Source organism: Balaenoptera acutorostrata, chromosome 4 (assembly GCF_949987535.1).
Source record: "Balaenoptera acutorostrata chromosome 4, mBalAcu1.1, whole genome shotgun sequence".
Classification (NCBI taxonomy): domain Eukaryota; kingdom Metazoa; phylum Chordata; class Mammalia; order Artiodactyla; family Balaenopteridae; genus Balaenoptera; species Balaenoptera acutorostrata.
The window spans coordinates 85,501,379-85,523,323 of NC_080067.1; the positions used below are offsets into that span (position 1 = coordinate 85,501,379).

General features: G+C 44.5%; 1 protein-coding gene across 4 annotated transcripts; it reads left to right on the forward strand.

Moving 5' to 3' along the window:
* The first annotated feature begins 1,448 nt into the window (after positions 1-1,448).
* On the forward strand, positions 1,449-17,459 carry POPDC2 (popeye domain containing 2). Of its 4 annotated transcripts, none has more exons than XM_007181877.3 (4): positions 1,449-2,161; positions 5,807-5,915; positions 11,453-11,864; positions 16,966-17,459. In XM_007181877.3, exons 1-4 carry the CDS (start codon positions 1,671-1,673, stop codon positions 17,049-17,051), a joined length of 1,098 nt encoding a protein of 365 aa, XP_007181939.2. In that variant the 5' UTR covers positions 1,449-1,670; the 3' UTR covers positions 17,052-17,459. The 4 variants fall into 4 exon arrangements, with proteins under 4 accessions (XP_007181939.2, XP_007181940.1, XP_007181938.2 ...); XM_007181878.3 differs by having other exon boundaries at positions 11,453-11,720; XM_007181876.3 differs by having other exon boundaries at positions 11,453-12,006; positions 16,966-17,068.
* The last annotated feature ends 4,486 nt before the right edge of the window (positions 17,460-21,945 follow it).

Genomic DNA, 21,945 nt, shown 5'->3' on the forward strand with positions numbered 1-21,945 from the left:
GATAGATGAGATCAAATCCTGCCTCTGGGACTTCCCTGGTGTCGCAGTGGTTAAGAATCCGCCTGCCAATACAGGGGACACAGGTTCGAGCCCTGGTCTGGGAAGATCCCTACATGCCGTGGAGCAACTAAGCCCGTGTGCCACAACTACTGAAGCCCGTGCGCCTAGAGCCTGTGAGCCACAACTACTGAGCCCACGTGCCACAACTACTGAGCCTGCGCTCTAGAGCCCACGTGCCACAATTACTGAAGCCCGCGTGCCTAGAAGCCCGTGCTCCGCAACAAGAGAAGCCACTGCAATGAGAAGCCCACGCACCGCAACGAAGAGTAGTCCCCGCTCACCGCAACTAGAGAAAGCCCGCACGCAGCAACAAAGACCCAATGCAGCCAAAAATAAATAAATAAATAAATTTATTAAAGAAAAAAAAAAAAATCCTGCCTCTGTCACTTACTACCTGTTGGAACTTGTTACCTCTCTAAACCTCAGTTTCTTTCAGATGTAGAAGGAGGATAATATTTATTTGGAATGGTTGTGTGATGACTAAATCATGTGTATGTAAAATACCTAATCTGCGTCTGCCATTTTGTAGGTGTTCAATAGGTGATGGTTATTATAATTTGCCAATATTGGGGTGGGTGGGGTGATGGTCTGAGCAATGTATTACCATTGTATTAACTATTACTAGATCCAGATACACGCAGGAGAAAGTCAGAATTCAAAAAGCTGCTTTGCATAGCTAATTTTGTTTAATGGTTGTCAAATAAATGCTTATTTCAAATAAAGTCATATTTCCAACGTGACTTCATAAAGGCCTTCAAGGGGTTTTCCACTTCTCACTGTTAGCATTTTTTCTGATAATAGTCCCACACTTTCCGACCTTGAAGTGTCCTCCTACCTCAGGAGAGCCCCCAGCCCTCCCAGAGGGGGCTCTGGACAGTGTCCTGCCTGAGGTGTGGCAGTAAATTCTGTGCTCACTTTCCCTTTGTCCACCCTCTCACACACACACACACACACACACACACACACACACACACACACACACATGCCTCTTTTGCCCCAGGTCTTATCTTGTCCTCTGGGGAGGTATGTTAAGTGCTCTTCCAGCCTGCCTGTGTGCCTGGCCTGTTTTTTCTCACTGCCAGTACCTCTTGGATTCCAATTCCAAACATGGTATCCGTCTGGGGTCACCCTTTCTTCCGGTGCCAAGAGAGGTGCATTCCAAATGGAGCACAAATGTGCCTCCCGTGCTGGGCTCTCCTCATTCTGTTTGGGGACAACGGAGAGCAGGATGTGGCTGTTTTTTTATCCCTCACTGCTGAAGTTTTCAGCCCCATAGTCCTATCGTTTCCTCAGGACAATTTAGGTTTCCTGCCAGGAGCCAAGTGTGAAGACCGTCCTAAGAAACCTGGAGCCGTGCACGCTCGTCAGAGCTCTGCAGGGAGGGCCAGAGCCTTGCTGAGGGAAAGAGAAAGAAAGGTTTTCAGTTCTCCATGAAGTGTATTATGTTCTGCCATTCATTCCCCAAGCTACTGGAAGCATTCCTCCCAGGAAAGGTGGAGCTGTGGGGAGAAGCCAATGGTGAGATGACATCTGAGAGGACAGGCTAACCCACTTCCTGGATTTCCCACGTGGGGACGGTCTTAGAGCCCGACAGGCTTTGAGGCCCGAAGATGAGCAGCAACGGCAGCGCAGTGGGCCAGCTCCTCTGGAGCGGGCCGCTGTGCGTCGGCTGGAGGCGGGACCAGGAAGGGGCTGTCTACCACCTGGCCACCTGCCTCCTGCTCCTGGGCTTCATGGGGGGCAGCGGGGTGTATGGGTGCTTCTACCTCTTTGGCTTCCTGGGCACGGGCTACCTGTGCTGTGTGCTGTGGGGCTGGTTCGATGCCTGCGGCCTGGACATCGTCCTCTGGAGCGTCCTGCTGGCGACTGCCTGCGTGCTCCAGCTGGCACACCTGGTGTACTGCCTGCGCGAGGACACCCTCCCCGAGGAGTTCGAGCTCCTCTACAAGACGCTGTGCCTGCCCCTGCAAGTACCCCTGCCAGCGTACAAGGAGATCATTCGCTGCTGCAAGGAGCAAGTCTTGACTCTGGCCACGGAGCAGACCTACGCCGTGGAGGGCGAGACGCCCATAGACCGCCTGTCCCTGCTGCTTTCTGGCCGGTAAGCCGCTCCGTCAATGCCCAGCATTTCTTCCCCACGCCCACGCTTCTAATTTCCCAGTGCCTCCCTTTCCATTTCATGTCCCTTCCACTGAGGAAGGATGTGGCAAGTCAAACAAACCAAAATAGATTTTTCTAAGCATGCGCTTGCTTCCCCTTTCTTAGCATTTTCCATGAGGAAACTAGCTCATGAGGCACCTTGATTGGCAGGAAGGATTGTGTGTGCACTTGTGCTGGGAGGTGTGGGCTGAGCGTTTCTTGAGCCTGGGTCTGAAATGACCACACCACACACACATGCCAGCACGTCATGCCTAAACTGCAGCAATATCTCTGTAAGCTTTGGAAAACTGGACATTTCAATAAGATCAATTCATTCCTTCCATATGCATTCAACATTTGCTAAGTGCCAAGTATGTACAAGAAACAGTGCCAAAACAGAGGGGGTTTCCTGTAACCCCTGTTCCCTCCAGGGCATCAAAGATCTTGGGGAATATCCCATACAGATTCTATGGAAAAGCCATTCTGTATATATCCAGGTATGGAGCAGGAATACCCCTTGTCCACTTTTCCACTTCCAATTGTTCTATTGAGATTCTTACAGACAGAGAAGTAAAGTGCTATAAACCTGCGGGCCAGACAGTGAGGGAGGAGTAGTGATGCCCACGTGTGTCTCTTTGAGTATATGGTGGAGACACCTGGCTGACACCTTTTAAGGAGGCTGTCAGACCTTAGCAGAAATGGGCTTTGTCAGGATTAGTGTATGCCTGGTCAGGCTGCATGCGAGCATTGGCCATTGACTGATCTCTTCTGAACAAATATACCATGGAGCTCTGTGCTGCACAGTTGGTAGGAAATTGTGAATTCTTTGAAATATTGCCCTAGGGGGACTTGTATGTGGAGCTAAGCATCTTAACCTGGTATGTACTTGGGCTGGCTCTGTGGAAAGCAAGTAGAGTATTTCAAAAGCTTTGTCCTTAATTTCCTCTTTCTTGCTTTCTTGAGACCAGGAGAATGTGGTAGATAGACAAGAAAATAATCAGAAGGGTCTGATTTCAAAAAAAAAAAAAGAAAGAAACCAGATAACACCGCCAGCCACAGTGGGGAAAAAAAGGAGTTTGACATTGATGATGATGGTACTACAACAACTACTGCTACTAGTAATAATATGCATTTATGTATTAATGTATAGAATCAAAGTGTGATGTATACATGTTTTTATTTTGTTTGGAGTCTGAGGTCCTGGGTTGAATGAGCTATGAGGTTTTGTGATGTTTCATTTCATTTATGGGTGAACTGAAGTGTAAATAAACCATACATCAGGATTATTGTATGGTTCAGGTATCTTTTATATAATGGATTTACCATGAACTTGTAGAAGACCACGTCCCTGTGAAGAGGAGAGGGGGCCTTGCCCTCTCAGTGTGGCTTTTCCTATTATACTTAGCATCCAAAACCTGAGTCAAAACTTAGACAATTTTGATATTTTTCTTGCTTTGCAAGGTTTGGAAGTAAGAGTTTTGTTTTGAGATCTTTCAACGTCATCCTGTCTCAACTTTGCTAAGTTGGAGCTGGGGAAGGGAGCTTCTAGTCTATATGACCAGGCTCCAGCTTTAAAGGAGAATCATCGTACCTTTGGCTGGTGAGGTACCAAACACCTCAAAGCAGCAGACAAGAACTCCACGCCAGGAAATGGAGGCTTCTTGTGGAGACCTCCCCAGTTCACGTGCAGACTCTCATCTGGAGCGCTTTGCTGAAATCTCAGACATCCTTTTTGTTTTATTTTCATAAGGCAGTCAATCCCTTTCAAGACTCAGAAAGGCAAAGTGACTTCCTCAAAGTTCATCACCCTGTTAAGCTGTGCTTACTGTTGGAGATTTTCTCTCATATACAATCCCAAGCATGAACTCCTGAAGAGGCAACTAACTGTCTAAGCTCTTCTTGGAGGATGAAATTACCTGATGTCCAGGAGATCAAGAAGGAAGAGGAGACTCAAACTACAAAGGATACAATATACAATGTGAATGGCTTCAGGGAGTCATGCAGGCTCATTAGATGTTACTCACACTCTAAAATCTTGTCCTTCCTCAGTGGCTTGCTTGGGTGTCCAGATTCCTTGCCTGGGGAGAGGACGGGAGGATCTGATGTGTGTGGCAGCAGCCTCATTTCTTTCCTGTTGTCTTTCTTCCTTTGTTAGAGAAGCTTTTCTTTGAGGTTTTGGTCCCATTTATGGTGACACAGTGAGTTCATTTGTTTGATCGTTCCTTCCTTCTTCCTTTCCTTTCTCCCTTCCTTCCTCCCTCCCCCTTTCCAAAAATATTTATGAAGAGGGCTAGGGACTAGGGATCTTGTGTTAAAAAATGAAAAATATTTTCCTTGTACTCACGGAGCTTACAGTCTATGAAGAGAGACACTAATTCATGTTTGACATAGTGGTGAACAACAGACATAGTATTTCCAAGGAGAAAGGCAAAGTGCAAGGAGAGCATTTAAGCGGTGGACCTAACTTTCCTGGGGCGGCCAGACAAGATTTCCTGGAGGAAGGAATGTTTAAGCTGAGGCCTGAGGAGAAGGTGGGGATTGGGAAGAAAGGCAGCTGGAGGGGACAGAATATGTGAAGACTGTGAGGTAGGAGAACAGGGCACTTCATCTTTCCTTGTATCCTTTCATTACTCAGGGAAGTTCTGATGGCTATCTACACATATTGATAGGTCTTGTAGGAGCAGGTGCGTTTCTGCCATCAGAGAGTGTAGGTTGACACCACATCCTGGGCTTGGTTTGAGACCTACGTCCCCTTCTGTCTTCCATCTTTAGGTTGTCAGATAATACGCAATAATTTATTAATTGATGGTGGTCTTTGGTAATTTGCACACATACATATATATCTAGGCATTCACTGGGAGCAAGGTGTGGAGTGCTAATATCCCCTTGGCCAAAACGTAATCACATGGCTCTACCTCGCGGCAAGGGGGGTAGGGAAATGTAGTTTAGCCGGGCAGCCATGAACCCAGCTAAAATTCCAAATATGGAGGAAGGGAAAAAGCAGATATTGGAAAACAGAATTCCACACTGGATTTCTCAGATCTCCATCCCCATTCTGATCTGCTTCTCAATATCCTATTCATTCTTCAAAACTCAGCTCAGATATCATCTTTGAGAAGTCTGCCACTTGGAGAGAACTAAGCTCTCTCCGTCCTCTAGTCTCCTGTCCCACAGTAGCACACGCTGACTTACAGCCAGTTACTTATGTGCCTGTGACTTCCACTAAATTGTGACATCTTTAAAGGCAAGGATCAGATCATCTCCACATTCCCAGATTTCCAGGAACACAGAAGTTGCTCCATACATAATTGTTTAGCCAATAAAGCTCCAGAAAAAGTGGAACAGTAGCTCCTTCCAAATGGACAGGATGCACCTTAAAGATCTTTTTGATCTGCCCCCTCTGCCTGATAGAGGAACCTTCTTTCCCAGTATAACTCACTTTAGAGGAGAGGTTGAGGCTGAGACTCTGAGTTTTCTGGGGAAAAGAGGAAAGAGCCCATACTGGACCCTGATCATTTTCCACTTTTTAACATGTAACTTAGACTTCGGAGAGGATTCAGGTAGCCACTTCCCTTTTCCCACACAGTCTCTTCTCTCCCTTTGCCAGGGTTCGTGTGAGCCAGGACGGGCAGTTTCTGCACTACATCTTTCCTTACCAGTTCATGGACTCTCCCGAGTGGGAATCGCTGCATCCCTCTGCGGAGGGGGTCTTCCAGGTAATAGGTAGCCCCATGGCAGCACCGCCCCAGCCCATCCCACTGTAACCCAGCAATATCCCTGCCTCCATCTTTCCCCTCTTACATCTGTCATTTGAACAACTGCCAATATGATGCTCGGGGTGGGAGCACTCTCCTCCTGTGGAAAAAGTGCCTGGCAGAGGAAGGGTGGGGTAGGGAGGTGCAGACCCCTGAGAGGGGGGCTATGTCACTCCTATGCCGAAAACTCTTCCAGAAGACCCCAGTGACCACAAGGGAAAAGCCCACACTCCTTAGGGAGTAACTCAGGACCTTTAGTGACATCCAGCCACATCTCCAGCCCCTTCCTTCCTCACAGTTCCTGCTCATACCAGCCCTACCGAACTACTAGTACTTCCCTAAACACACCACATTGTTTTGCAATGGCCATGCCTTGGCTCCTACTGTCGCTTCTATCTGAAATGCACTTTCCTCATCCAGAGGAGGCCATGGCATCTCACTTCCTCTGAGGCCTGCCCAGGCTGACCTCACCAGCTTCCGCCCTGCACACCGCCTACATGCCTCTTCTATTCCTTTTACCATGCTGACTGCGCACATGTCTCTAACGATTTGGTTTCCTTTCTGTCTTTCACATAGTAAACTCCTTGAGGTAGAAATCTGGGCTCTCCTCTCCATCTTCAGGCTCCAAAGGGCAATACCTTGTGCACAGTAGTAGGTGTTCAGTGAAGGTTAGCTGAACTGACTCGGCAGTGGGCAGTTGGTGTTTCAGAGGGCTCCAGAGGACATCACATACACACTCCAAGTTCAGGGCCTGGCTGCTAGAGCCCTCCTCTCTTCTCTGCCAATCCTTCAGATTCCAGTTACCTTCTTTGTAGTTCTCACTTACTGAATGGCTAGCACGTGGCAGGCACTACCTATTTTATTGCCTTATTGATTCTCACAACCATCCTCTGGGTTGAATGTTGTTATTAACATGTTTAACAGATGAGGGAACTAAGGCTTAGAAACCTCAAGTAATTTGCCTAAGGTCTTCATCTAGAAAGTGGCAAAGCCAAGTGGCCTGACACCACTATTTCTATTCTTTTTTAAAATGGGAGGGTTACCAGGAGAGTGGAGTTTACACATACCCACCATTATAGGGACTCCCCTGTCCAGATAGTTTGCCAGTACTGGGTTCCCTGTGTCTCCTACCAGTTCTATCAGGGAGTCCCTCAGGCGAGCATTCGAGCCAACCCCAGAATAGACACATGCCAGGCAGTGCCACCTGGCTGGGCCTGCTTCCGCCCCACCCTGACTCTTGGCTCTGTGAGGACAGAGCCTGAGAGGCAATCCTGATCCCACTGCCTAGACCACCAGCCACAGATCCCCTCTGAACGTGCCTCATCCACCACACACTCACGTCCTCTCCAAGCCTCCCAGCAGTCTCCTTTGAGAACCCTCCCAGGACCATAAGAACCCTCAGGAGGCCTGAGTCAGGTCCTGAGCCAGCCAGACCAGGCTCTGTTTCTGACACTGAAACTGAGAAACAGGTGGTGGATAAGCCAGGCGTCCTCCCCTAAGTTATGCTTGAAAGGAAGGGCTGTGACCCCAGATGGCCTCTCAGTCATCTGAGAGGGATGTAGGGACTGTCATATTTCTCCCATTTGTATTTTTAGCATGCATCCCCATTGGGAGCAATGAGATCCACATATTTGCTCTTGGTTCTGTGAAGTCCCATTTCCTCTTTGCAAATGTCAAGTGTTGTCTCGGGTTGTAGTTCATCTTGTCCTTGCCTTTGCAATTGCATAGTCTTTGTTGACTAATAGGGAATCCACAGTGACTGAATCATAATTCTTACTGAGTTTACCACAAGGGAATCAACATTCCATCACACCTCTCAAGAATTCAATTAAGAATTTATTGACTGTTAAGCACTGTGACCCTCTCATTAGTCACCAAGAACATAGCATGGGAGGGATCACACAAAAATCGGCATTATTTCTCCAACTTGCATCATGTTTTACTGGACCCAAGGTCTCTTTACATACGTCAGCTTATTTAATCCATTCACCCAGCTTCGAAGGTGAGGATTAAAGAAAGAGCTGGTCAAAACTTTATTACAGACATGTGCATGTGTATGTGGGAATCAGTCAAACCATTGGTTTCCTGAAGACCTTTAGGAAGGATTTTACATAGGACATGAGAAAACGACATCAGGTTGTTTTGCAACATACAAGATTGGTAGTCTTCTCCTGATTTCATTCATTCACTTCAGTAGTTTTTATTGAGCAGTTATTGTAACCTGGGCAGTATCTTTTTTTTTTTTTTTTTGGCCACTCCATGTGGCCTGTGGGATCTTAGTTCCCCAACCAGGGATTGAACCTGTGCCCCCTGCAGTGGAAGCGCAGAGTCCTAACCACTGGACCGCCAGGGAATTCTCACCTGGGCACTATTAAAGGTGCTTGGAATATATCAGTCAATAGAACAGATGAAGGTCCCTGCCTTCATGCAATTTACATTCTAGTAGGGGAGACAAAAAATAAGCCATAGACATAATGAATAAGTAAATTATGTAATATGTTAAAAGATAATAACTTCTAGTAAAAAAAAAAAATAGAGTAGTGTAATTAAGGGAGAGATATAGTTGACCCTTGAACAGCACAGGAGGTAGCGGCGCCAACCCTTCATGCAGTAGAAAATCCATGTATAATTTATATAGTCCAACCGCCAAATATATGTTCCCCCATATCTGGGGTTCCACATCCTCAGATTCAACCAACCGGCCGATTGTGTAGTACTTTAGTATTTACTATTCAAAAAAAAAATCCCCATTTAAATGGACACACGCAGTTCAAACCCGTGTTGCTCAAGGGTCAACTGTAGTTGCAATTTTAAATGGGGTGTTCATGGAAGTCTTTGTTGAATGGGCGACATCTGAGCAAAGACCTGAAGTGATTGGTAGTGTGAGCTCTGAGAATACCAGGGGGAACAGCATACTAGACAGAGGGAAGAGCCAGTGCAAAAGCCGGGTGATGGGAAGGACTAGCGTGTTTGAGGTTCAGAAAGGAGGCCAGTGTGGCTGGAACAGAGAGAGGGAGGGGAGAGTATAGTAGGAGAGGAAGTCAGAGAGGTGATATGCAGCCACATCGCCTAGGGCCAGCGCGTATATTTTCTAGATAGAGCCAAAAGGATTTCCTAATGCATTGGATGTAGTGCATGAGAGAAAGAGGATTAAGAAAACCTCTGAGACTTTTGACCTGAGCAACTGGAAGGATGGAGCTGCTATCAACTGAGATAAGGAAGGCTACAATAGTATCGGCTTTGTGAGAAGAGAGGAAGTCCAGTTTGGGGAGGGTTAGATTTGCGTCATCTATGGACATTTAAATGGAGACACTGCAAAGGCAGTTGCATATTTGAGTCTGGAATTAAGGAACAAGGTCTGAGGTTGAGAAGTCATAGCACACAGATGATATTTAAAGCCATTGGATAGGACAAGATCACCAAGTGAGTGCGTGTAGACAGAAAGGGGGTTCAAGAATCCATTAACCCCGGGATACTCTAGTGTTTAGAAGTTGGAGGGAAAAAGAGGAAGCAGCAAAGGAAGCTGAAAGGGACCAATCAGGAGATTATACCAGGAGAGTATGGCATCCTGGGAACCAAGTAAAGAGTATCAAAGAGGAGAGACTGAATGCTATGAAAACTGATTGTCAGACTCAGCAATGTAGAGGTCATTGGTGACCTTGCCAGGAACAGTTTGTGGACCACTGGGGCAAAGCTTTGCTGGCTAAAGAGAGAGTGCAAGAGGAATTGGTAACAGCAAGTATAGACAAGTTTTTCATGGAGCTTTGCTGAAAAGGAGAGCAAATCAATGGAGTGTTAGCTAGCAAAGGAAGTGAAGTGAAGAAAAAGGATTTTAATTTTAAAATTTTGATTCATTTGAATATGGAAGAAGTAACAGCATGTTCACAAGAATGCCCACGGTCTTTGTGTTCAGCTTTGAGGATGCTGTTTGCGTCCAGATTAGCTCTTACGCACACCCACTTCATGTGCAGCACCCTTATTTCTTGTTTGGGAATTGTTACTAAGTACATCGAAAGTACGGGTTATGGCAGATGTGACAATTACTTGCTGAACCAAATTAGTAATGGATGGATTGTGAGTAATAATTCTTTCCCATGAGGCAACAAGCCCGGAGAGATTAAGCAATTCATCTGATGTCACACAGCTAGTAAAGCGGTAAAGCCAGAACTTTAAACTTGTTTCTGGTCTTGATGAGTTAATTTAGAGCCCTGACTTCAGTGCTGATGATTGAGGGGAGGGGAGGGGGAGTTCTGGAGGCAAAGAAATAAAAGGATTATATACGATCTCTAACAAAGAATGTTTGGAAAGCCAACCCTACCTTTAATGAGACGACCCACATAAAGGATTTAACACAATGCCAACATGTGGTCGCCTCTCAGTAAATGTCAGCTGCTGTCCTCCTCCTCCTCATTTCCACTGTCTCGATTCACAAATCATCTTGAGCTCTGCCAACCTGCTCACGTTTAAAGTATTATGGCCAGAGTATAAAGAATTGGGTGATTCCACACCCTTTTTCTTTACTATCCTAAGCATGTTTTCCTTTGAAACCTAGCTTTACCATCATTGTTTTAACAAGGTTTATCAAGCACCTACTCTGTGCTGGGCACACGTTATTGACCCTGCAAGTGTAACTTAGCTTTGTATCATGGGCACATAGCGAGTGCCCAGAAATTTCTAGATGTCTAAATAAATGGAGAGTGGGGTGTCCTTCTACTCTGTGCTCTTAAGAGTTCCTCTTGGGACTTCCCTGGAGGTCCAGTGGTTAAGACTCTGTACTTCCAATGCAGGGGGCACGGGTTTGATCCCTGGTCGGGGAACTAAGATCCCGCACGCTGCAAGGTGGCGGCCCCCCCAACCCCAAAGAAAGAGTTCCTCTTCCTCTGTGCCCTTTTTCTGACTTCAGTAATCGGATCCATTTGGTTACTCGTAGGGCCCAAGTCAAGAGCAGCTCACAGGCCTGAATCCCAAGCCAGCATTCTGTCCACTGGATGCAGCCTGGCTCTTCTCTCACTGAAATTCTTTCCAACTCTTTTTTGTGTCCCCACTCCAATATACTATCTTTTTTTATCCTTAAAACAAACTGTCATCAGCATCCTGACCTTTCTTCTGAGCACTAGGTGGCCCTTCTTCTCTCCTGTAATCACAGCAGGCTCAGAACCTTCTGTAGCCATTAGTGAGATCAGCCATGGGACACAGAGTAGGAGAGCTGAGGAGACCGGAGGTGGATACTCAGGCTGCAGGAGGTGAGGGCCCAGCGAGTGAAGGGCTGATCTCAGGGCTCCTGACACACACACAACCACCCCCCACCCCTGTCATGTCAGTGCACGCAGTAAAAGTCAGTCATAGGACCTCTTCCAGGCAAGGCCATGGAGAGCTACTTCCACAGCTTCTTCAGGAAAAGTGCAGCAGTTTGCCAAGTAAATGTTGTATTTCTCTGTACTAAGCATGGACACATTTTCTAGTTTCAACCTTTACTCTCTGCTCCTGACCCCTCTCAGGTCACTCTGACAGCCGAGACTGAATGTAGCTACATTTCTTGGCCCCGGAAAAGTCTCCACCTCCTTCTGGCCAAAGAGCGATACATCTCTCGCCTCTTCTCGGCCCTGCTGGGCTATGACATCTCGGAGAAGCTCTACGCTCTCAATGACAAGCTCTTTGCTAAGTTCGGGCTGCGCTTCGACATCCGTCTCCCCAGCCTCTACCACGTCCTAGGTCCTGCTGCCCCAGATGCAGGACCAGAGTCTCAGAAGGATGACAAGGACGTCCGTGAGCCTGCCTCATCCCCCCCTCCTCAGGCCCTGCCCACATCTGTCCAGCAAACACCCCCTAGCTCCCCACCTCCAGCGGCCGCCAACCCTCCTGCACCTCCTCCCTGGGTCAGGATGTCCAGGCCCGACAGCAGTGTCCTGGGTGAGGACTCTACCAGTCTGGTGCTGGAGGATTTTGAGGAGGTGTCGGGATCAGAATCGTTCATGGATTATCAGAGTGATGGGGAGTACATGAGGTGAGGGGAGAACTAACATGGGCACGGCTGCCGGGCTCAGGATCCTGTGTAAGTACTCAGAAGGCAGCTGCCACTTTCTTGCCAACAGCTGGCCTTAACTGGGTTTGTCAGGGCAAAAGATCGTTTCATGGAGCCTGTCCTCCCGAGGATTCCCAGAAAGTGGCATTAACCCAACCCTGCAGATAGCAACTCACTCTTGGTGCACGCAAAGCATGAGAGTTTAAAAAAAATTTTTTTTTGAACTCATCCCTTATTAAGTGTGATTGCATTTTTGAAAGTGGGCTGGCTGGTCAACATTTTGAGCAAGCAGATAGGTTGCTAATTTTTTTTGCAAGGTTGTGCTAATAACTAAGGCCACAGCTAAGACTAAAGGGGATTTTATTTGTGGCATGCATTTTAAAGGATTTTTTAAAAAGCTGGCATGGTTCTAATTCCTAATGGTTCTTCTTGGCATATAGTCAGCTCTGGAAAGCAGTCATTATTTAGCCTGGATTGGACAGGTACCTCTGTTAACATCGAGTATTTCGAAGAGGCTTGTGATTAGAGGCTAATGACTCTGGGAGGAAAATGTCCCCACCTTGCTCTCCTCTGTGCCAGTGGAAAGTGTGTTATTTGCTCAGGCACAGGACTGGACACTGCTGTGACTGAATATTACTATGATAGGGTGACTTTCCCAGAAAACCACACCTGCGGGAGGTAGAGTGGGCGTAATCTGGGTGGGACTAACGTGCAGGATTTCGCTCACACCTTAGGAGAGTGTACAAGAAAGTGTGTGCTGAGCAGTTCTGGGTAACTGCTTTCATGTTCCCCCTGGCTGCTCTCACAATGCTGTGTGACTTATTCCTCTAGGACTCCAGCCAACCATGGTGCAGGCCTGGCTTTTCCTGAGGAAAATCCCACTGTTCCCAATTTGGAAGGCATTTCCAAGGTGGGGGAGGGTTAGCTAAGAGATTAATCATTCTTTAGGAAACACTGACTATTTTCCCAAGACACTAGTTCAGTGAGGAAGGCATTTAGGGTACGTGAGGTAAGTAAGTGAAGGTTTGTATATTTTGAAAAGCAAGTCATATAAATGATGAAAGAGGCAAGAGAGGCAAATGATAAAAGGTTAGCTATTTGGTTTCATAGGTGTGGAATTGATAATCTATGGAAGCAGAGTCCTTACAACCAGCGTCTGGCACCCGAAATCACTTTCTTGACCCCCTCCATTTGTGTTGTCCTCTCCTGTTGCCTCCTTCCCACTGTGCCCTACTCGCCCACCCCCACCAGTGCATATGGATTCTGTCCTGTGGGTCCCTCTCTTTGTCCAAAACACATACCCACCTGCACACACTCTGAACTCACAGCAGCTCCCTGTGTCCTCATGTTCTTCCTGGCTTTCTTCTCTTTTCCCGGCTCTATTTGTTCTCCTCTTTCTCCCTTCCTTCTGACTTCTGCTCAGTCCTTGGTTCCCTCAGTTTGCTGCTCTTAAGAAGAAAAAGGCCTGTTTCTTCTTCTCGGTTAATTTCCCCTCTACATATTTGTCCTCCACGTCTTCCCCATTTTACTGTTGCTGTATCTCTCTGTTGCCTTCTTCCCATTTGCCCCACTTCCTATTTTGCTCTATCTCTTCTTCTTCCTAAGCTGCCCTGTATCCCCAACTTAGTTTTTAATCCTGCCTCTTCCAAGATCAGTACCTCTCCCTCTGCCTATAAAGAAAACCATTCAAGTGAAGGTGTGAAAATTCCCACCTTTGGTGGCTACACATCTTATGCATGAGTTATCCCAAACGTTAAGAGGCAGGCGGGGCTGTAAACAAGAAAGAGACCCACACTGGGACCCCAAAGTCCTGGCTGCTATGTCTGGCTCTGCTACTGATTGCAAACCACACAACCTCACTGAACCTCGCTTTCTTCATGTGAGTGTGTTGGCCCAGCTGGCCCCCAAAGGCCCTCCTGGGTTTATGTGAGAAGGCAAAGGATGTGCTGTTCAGAGGAGGAAAGAGAAGCAGCCAGTCAACAGTATAATGGACACAAGCCCCAGGACATCAGCGTGTCTTCCAGCAAGAACTCGCTGCTGTACTTCACTATGATTTCTCTTGTGACTTGGGACTGTACTCCTCCCTACTGGGTGGTAGGTCCTGCTTGACTAGGAGTTCTCTCCATTCTGTACCTGTGAAGAGTCTATCACCTACCACGTGATGACAGTGCAGATGCTCATGTGCAGGGCGGTCACGACTCCATCTCCCAGGTCGTCCACCCTTAATACTATTGCATAAAAGGCCTCTTTCCAAATTCAGCCTTTTCTGAGGCTCAAGATGAGAAAACTGCTAACATAACTCACTTTCTAAAGTACTAGTATTTGTAGTATAAAGAGAGTAGGTTTTTAAATGTTCTTTGGCTTAAGTAATAGAGAGAAAGGAAAAAACACATTGAGTTCCACAGAGTTTTCGGAACAACTTGAAAATGTGATCAAATCGGCCAAATTTTAGACGGCTTTTGATTTAGTCTGTGATAATGGGATAATTTAACCCAGAGACCTTTTCCTCGAATTGTGTTTTAGGGTGTTTGGTTTGACTTATTTGCCATCAAGCTCCTTTTAGGGTTATTACTGTAATGAATAACCATAGTCCCTCGTGATTGGTAGCAATTGACTCTGGTTTCCTTTCTAAAGCAGGGCACAATTCACCATCTAGTCCCTGGCTCTTCAATGACCAAAACTGTAAGCTCATCGCTATTCATCCCCGCCCAGCACTTACATAAGAGGCATGAAGCTGACTGGATTCTGCATTGTCAGGACACAGCTTCATCACACTGACGCCAGCGCTTGTCCCTCACACCAAGCCAATTTAAGACCAACTAAAAATAGTCAGAGGTTCTACTGGATTTTATTTTTGAAGAGAGCACATTTTTCAGTTTGGTGGTGCCCAGAATTATCCACAACTGGGTGTTACTTTTTTTAACATGCAAAGTAGTGCTGTAGGATAATGTATTCACGCAGGGTCTTACAGTTAGACCTCAAATTAACCCTGCCTTCACTAGAATCTTTCCAGTTAATTCTATGAACACACTTCACAATGCTTCATTTGATGTCTTACTTAAAGGAGATGCTCAATGAATGCATCTCTGAAGTGGTCAGTTAAGTCAGATAATGAGTCCATTATCACAAATTAACTGGAAGCTGTCTGAAATTTGGGCAATTTTGCTTATGTTTTCAAGTTGTTCTGAAGACTTTGTGGTTTGAAAGTAAATACTATATATTGTTTCCTTTCTCTCTATTATTTAAATAAACAAACAAATGAGAAACAGATTACAACATGGAGGCTAATTGTGTTCAAGGAAGGAGGCCAGGACCAGGACATAGTACCAAGGGCCAGAGAACCAATTCAACAAACATTCACTGAGTATCCACTGTGTATTTCAGGCACTGTACCAGGTAATCACATTATGAGTAATCATGAGTAACAGTTGGAAGAATGTAAGATGCTTAATCTGCAAGAGATGGACAAGAGTAATACCTTCAAATTTTGAAAAGAAGAGGAATTACAATTTCCCTTAATTTGGTGACGTTCTTGAGGACAGAAATGAATTAAGGGCTGAAAGCTATAAGGAGAGGATTTTAGCTCAGTATTAATAATGGATTTGCCTCAAGGAGTAGTGAGTTACTCGTCACTGGAAGAATTCAAATAGGGATCAGAAGAAATCTTCTCAGAGATTTTTTTTAAGGTGATTCAAGCTCTGAGAGAAGGATGCCTTAGGTTATTGCTATTAAGGTGCCTTCTAACTCCGTGATGCTATGATTCTGTGATTCTAAGATGTGACTCTAGTCCTGCCGGTTAACCACCTTCAAGAGCAGTTCCTCATCTGCGAAACAGGGCTAGTAGTCTCATAGATAATTAATACCTACTGAGAAGTAGATAGGTAGCCTCTGTCTACCTTACCAGGTTGCTGTGAGGAGTAATTGAGATTAAGTACACAAAGGCAATTTGTAAGCTATAAAGCACTAGTTTAATGTATAAGGTATTTTAAAATTCTGTTCTGTATAGAATTATTTAACGAACTCCTCCCCACGCTGCCCCTGCTTCTCTCTTCCGCTCCCTAGCCCTCCTCCTCTGAGATACATGACTTCCCATCTTATTTCCTCCAGTCTGGTATTCCAAGGAAGGTAGCAGCTGACAGGATCCCCTGACAACAAAAGGAACAGCAAAAAGGTGGTGATCCAAAGAAAGCACACACTAGCTCCTTGGCCCCTGAATAACTAAGCTATAGCCAGACCTTCACCTGTTTTATTTGCCCAGGAGAGACTGATCACCGTCACACTATATTCAGGCTCTTTCCCTCGGAAGTGGCCGTAAGGTGCTTAGTTAGCTGTCAGTGTTGTTAAATAGCATGTTTCTCCCAGAACCACTAGAAAGCCTCCTGCGGCAGAAGACTTGCCCTTGAAGGTGGCATGGCAGGAGCTGCCTGGGGCCTCAGGGTCTGGGTCTCTGGATGGTAGCTCTACTCGACCTGCCAAGGCTCCGTGTTCAGGCAGGTAAGTTAGAGGCAGCAGTTCCCTCCCTGCCCTCGGGATCCCAGCAGCCTACAACCCGGGCCCACCCCCGGGTTATTCTTCTACTTCTGTTTTACAGGCCTCATTTACCTATCCCTCTCTTTGTAAAAATAAAAGACAGGGTTTTATAAAACTCACCAATTTTCTATGCAGAATTTTGAGAACTCATTCCATAATGTTAGGTAGGATTCTTCATAGGAAGCGAATAGATTCTTCACAGGAAGCAACCGAAGTTGATCTCTTGGTCTCTTCTCCTACAAAATGAGAGGACTGGACTATATAACTTCAAAGCTGACTCACCCTAATATTCTAGAAGGAAATGATTCAAAGATACATCTGCCCCTATTATGTTAGGCATCGGGTACACTTAAAATATTGGGAACTGGTAGAGGAAAAAAAGACGTGAAAAGAACCCTGTGAAGTTATGCGAGCTATCTGGAGCCACAGTGCTGAACTCCTTCCTCTGTCTTTCCACAGCTTCTAGAACTCCTCTCCAGAGCTACTCTCAAGTTATGTCCAGGGGACGGGCCCCCTTGGCTCCAACTCTGACTCCTGAACTGTAAGGATCAATGGACCATCCTTTTCTCTGGCCACGTCAGTCCTCACAGGAAGGTCACTCGTGTGCACACCCCTCTTCTCACCCTCTGGAAGGCTCACGGACAAGGTCGGAGCAGACACAGAAGATGCTAAAGTGCTGCAGCCACGCCAAGGGCCCCGAGTGACTTTTAGAACTTTGCCTTCACCAGCCTTCCTTCCCAGAGAAGGCATCCAAAAGTGCAAAAGCACAGATTCTATCCTTTACTAACTGCAGTATCTCAGGCAAGTCACATAGCCTCTCTGAGTGTCTGTAAAGTGGGGATTATAAAACCCAGTTCACAGGGTTGTGAGGATTCAATGAGTTGATTCAGGTAAAGCACCTAGGACATGGCGTGGCACCTAGTAAGCACTCAATAAATCACTCATTTCCTTTCCTTATGTTGTTTCTTTCAGCGTTCTGAAAGGATCAATGAAGTCAGCTATCCAAGAAGTTTTCACTGTTTTTGTCTTGTTTTATTTAAAAGTTTTTTCATTAAGGTTCAACATAGGGAAGTAGAAATTTTAGAACCTAGTTTGCCATTAAGCTTTTAAGTTCAACTTACAAATCTTTCCCTCTATTTATGACCCTAATATTAAACAGTAGTTTTTAGAGGGATTTTTACAAATCTATTTAATTAAATTTCCTTAAACATTTTAAAGTAGACTTACAAATTTAACATATTTTATTTTATTTTTTTCCCCCAAATACCGCCACATGTATTCTGGTTACCTATTGCTGTGTAACATTCATCCCTAAAGCAGTGAGTTAAAATCATCACGATACTTTGTTTTGCTCACAAAAGTGGGGCTTGGCTGGGCTCAGTTGGGCTGTTTGCACTCAGGGTTTCTTGTGTTGTTGCATTCAGACAGTGGCTACAGCCAGAATCACCTCAAAGGCTTCTTTATGCATGTGTCTGGGGCCCAGGCTGGGAAGACTCAAACAGTTGAGGGCTGAAACAGCTGGGAATCCTTGGGCAAGCCTTGCTCTTTCAAGAGTTTGTTCATTTTGTTGCTGTATAGTACTCTGTTGTGTGAATATACCACAATCTACTTATCCATTCCACTACTGATAGGCATTTGGGTAGTTTCTAGCTTGGGGCAATTATGAATAGTGCTACTATTAACATTCTTGAACTTATCTTTTGGTACACATATGTACACATTTGGGGGGTATATACTGGAATTACTGAGGTATTGGGTATGTATATGTTCAACTATAGTAAATACTGCCAAACACTTTTCCTAGGTGATTATACCGATTAATATTCCCACTGTGTATGAGTGTTCTGGTTGCTTCTCATCTTCTCCAATAGTTGGCATTGTCTTTTTTTTATTTTCATTTTAGCCATTTGGGTGTATGTAGCAGCATATCATTGTGGTTCTTTTTTTTTTAAATTTATTTATTTTTGGCTGCATTGGGTCTTAGTTGCTGCATGCGGGCTTTCTCTAGTTGTGGCTAGCGGGGGCTACTCTTCATTGCAGTGTGCAGGCTTCTCATTGCGGTGGCTTCTCTTGTTGCAGAGCATGGGCTCTAGGTGGGCAGGCTTCAGTAGTTGTGGCACACACGCTCAGTAGTTGTGGCTCAAGGGCTCTAGAGCGCAGGCTCAGTAGTTGTGGCACATGGGCTTAGTTACTCTGCAGCATGTGGGATCTTCCCGGACTAGGGCTTGAACCCATGTCCCCTGCATTGGCAGGCAGATTCTTAACCACTGCACCACCAGGGAAGCCCTATCATTGTGGTTTTAATTTTCATTTCCCTGATGAATAATAAGGTTGAGTATCTTTTTGTGTTTTTATTAGCCAAATGGATATCCTCTCTTGTGAAGTGCTATTCTAGTTCTTGTTGATTTCTCTATTTGTTTGTATTCTTTTCTCATTGACTTTAAGGAATTCTTTAAATAGTCAAGTTAAAAGTTCTTTGTTGCTTATATGTATTCAAGTGTATTCTCCCAATTTGTGACTCTTTTTTTCTCTAAATGGTGTCTTTTGATGAACATAAGTTCTTAATTTCAATATAGTAATTTATCAATCTTCAATCTTTTCCTCCATCACTAGTGCTTTCTGTATCATGCTTAAGAAATCTTTTCCTCCCTTGGAGATATTCTTCTATGTTACCTTCTAGATGTTTCATTGTTTTACATTTCACAGTTAGATCTATAAGCAACCTGGAGTTGATTTTTGTGTATGGTATAAAGTAAGGATCAAAATTTCTTATTTACTGGTGGATATCCAATAGACAGGAGTACTTATTGAACGGATTATCCTATCCACACTAGTGTTCAGTGTCCCCTTTGTCATAAATCAAGTATCCATATATCTGTAGGTCTGTATCTGGATCTTCTATTCTGTTCCATTAGTCTATTTTTCTACCTGCTGACAATACAACCTGGCTGTAATTATTGTAGCTTTATAAGTTTTGATATCTGGTGGTCTTCAAACTTCATTCTTCTTCAAGTCTTGGTTATTCTTGGCCCTTCCCTTTGTATTTCCATATAAATTTTAGAAGCAGCTTGTTAATTTCCACAAAAATATAAACTCTGCTGGAATTTTATTAGAATTACATTCACACTGTGGATTAGGTTGGTAAAGAGTTGATATATTTATAATATTGATTTTTCAATCTATAAACATAATACTTCATTTACTTTGGTTTTTAAATTTTTCTCTCAATAGTGTTCTGTAGTTTTCCATACAGATGTCCTTACACAGATTTTAGCAGATTTATGTCTAGGTATTTGATGAATTTGGTGCTATTGTAGATGCTATTATTTAATTTTTAACTTTCTAATATTTTATTACTGGTATACAGAAATATAGTGGATTTTTGTATCTTCAACTTCCATCCAAAGATCTTGATAAATCCACTTATCAATTCTAATTACTAATCCATGGAGACTTCAGAGTTTTCCATAGATACATTTATGTCATCTCTAAATAATGCTTTATTTCTTCCTTCTTGACCTATACTTTCTCCCTGCACCCTCTTCCCACTCTTCCTCCTCCTCCTCCTTTTGGTGACTTGTTGCACTGGGTAGGACCTCAAGTACAGGGATGAATATCAGGAATGGTGAGGACATCCTTCTGTCATACCTGACCATAAGGAAAATGTTTTCAATATTTCACCATTAAGTATGACATGTGCCATTAGGTTTTTATAATATCCTATCAGATTAAAGAAGTTCTATTTCTAATTTGCTAAAAGGGTTTTTAAAATCATGACTGAGTACGGAATTTTATCAAATGATTTTTCTGCACTAATTGAGTTTACTTTTCTGCTTTATTCTGTTAATGAACTACATTAATAGATATGTGAATGTTAAAACAAACTTGCATCCCTGGAACAAATCCAATCTTATTATGATGTATTTTCCTCTTTATGTATTTATGAACTTGGTTTGTAAATATTTTGTTTAGGAGTTTTGAATCTATATACCTTGTCATATCATTGTCAGGTTTTAATATCAAGGTTATGCTGACTTTGTGAAAGGAGTTGGGAAGTTTCTCTCTCTCTCTCTTTCCCCTGTCCTATGAAAGAGATCTTTAAACCAAAAAAGTTTTATAACTCTTCATTCTCATTCCACTCAGTTGCCCAGGCCCAAAACCTTGGAGTCTTTACATCAGTCTTGTTAGTTCTACCTTCAAAATATATCCCCAATTCAACTCACCATGTCCATTGCCACCACTAATTTCAAGCCCCCATTATTTCATAGCTAGATTAACTTTAATAGATTTATAACTGGCTCTTGATTTCTCCTGTCCCTCCTCCCCATAATCTATTCTACACAAAGTGGTCATTTCAAAATGTGTATGACGTCTTCACTCTCTTGCTCAAAATTTCAAATGACTTCCTATTCCACTTAGAATAAAATCCAAATTTCTTACCATGTGATATTAGTCAGAATCAGCTTATTATGACTTAATGGCACACAGATTTATTGCTCTTAAAGTCTACTGAGTATCTGTGTGACTCATTAGGGCAACTGTCTTCATGTTGCAACTCAATGATTCAACCTGCTTTGACCTTCTGGCTTTGTCACCTTAAGAAAGAAACAGCTTGACGTTCCTGTGCTGGCTCTTTGATGCTTTGGCCCAGAAGTGACAAGAATCCCTTCTCCTAGTCACATGGACCTACTTAATAATCAGCTCTGTGTTCTGTTGATTAAAGGGACTGGGCAATGTGGGAGAGTAAAAGGAATGCTGACGAATGCTACTCTTTTAGCTACTTATGACCCACAAGACCCCACCTGCCTGTCTCTCCAGCCGTACACCATTCTGCTCTTATTCTCACTCATCATGTTTCAGCCACACTAGACTTCTGCGTGCTCCTCGCACACACCCAGCTCCTTTCTATATCAGGGCTTTTGCAGTTTTTCTTTCTCTCTGCAATGCTTTTCAATCATACCTTCTCCTGGCTGACTTCTTCTGGTCACTCAGTTCTCAGCTCAATGTCACCAACCCAGCTAAGACACCCACCTCACCTCACCACCACCGTCTGTCCTCTTGCCCTGTCTTCAGGGCTGCCCTGTGTTCTCTTTCCTCACCTTTTAGGATTCCGATTATGTGCTTTGTAGAACTTTGCAGTGTGTTCTATATTGCTCTTCTGTTCTTTTCTCATTTTTTCCCCCAAAGTTATACTATGTATTTATTTTCTTTCTTGTTGGAATTCTGTCTCTTCCATGTACATTTCACAATAGAAGCCCTTTGTCAGTCTTGCCAAATGCTACAGCTCTCTTGTCAATCCTTGAGGGCTGTTGTAGGGAGTGAATGAAGCAATAAACAACAAAAAAGCTCCTTGTACATTGTAAACTGAGACTCAAAAATGTTACCTGGGGTGTGGGGCCACCCCCCAAGCTGGAGGACGGCCCAGGCAGGGCTGTTGTT

Bases quoted from the DNA above. Each gene is read 5' to 3' on its own strand.
- POPDC2 (XM_007181875.3), top strand. From the start codon at position 1,671: ATGAGCAGCAACGGCAGCGCAGTGGGCCAGCTCCTCTGGAGCGGGCCG. The intron at 2,162-5,806 runs GTAAGCCGCTCC...TCCCTTTGCCAG, and splicing joins TCCCTGCTGCTTTCTGGCCG to GGTTCGTGTGAGCCAGGACG. The intron at 5,916-11,452 runs GTAATAGGTAGC...GACCCCTCTCAG, and splicing joins CTGCGGAGGGGGTCTTCCAG to GTCACTCTGACAGCCGAGAC.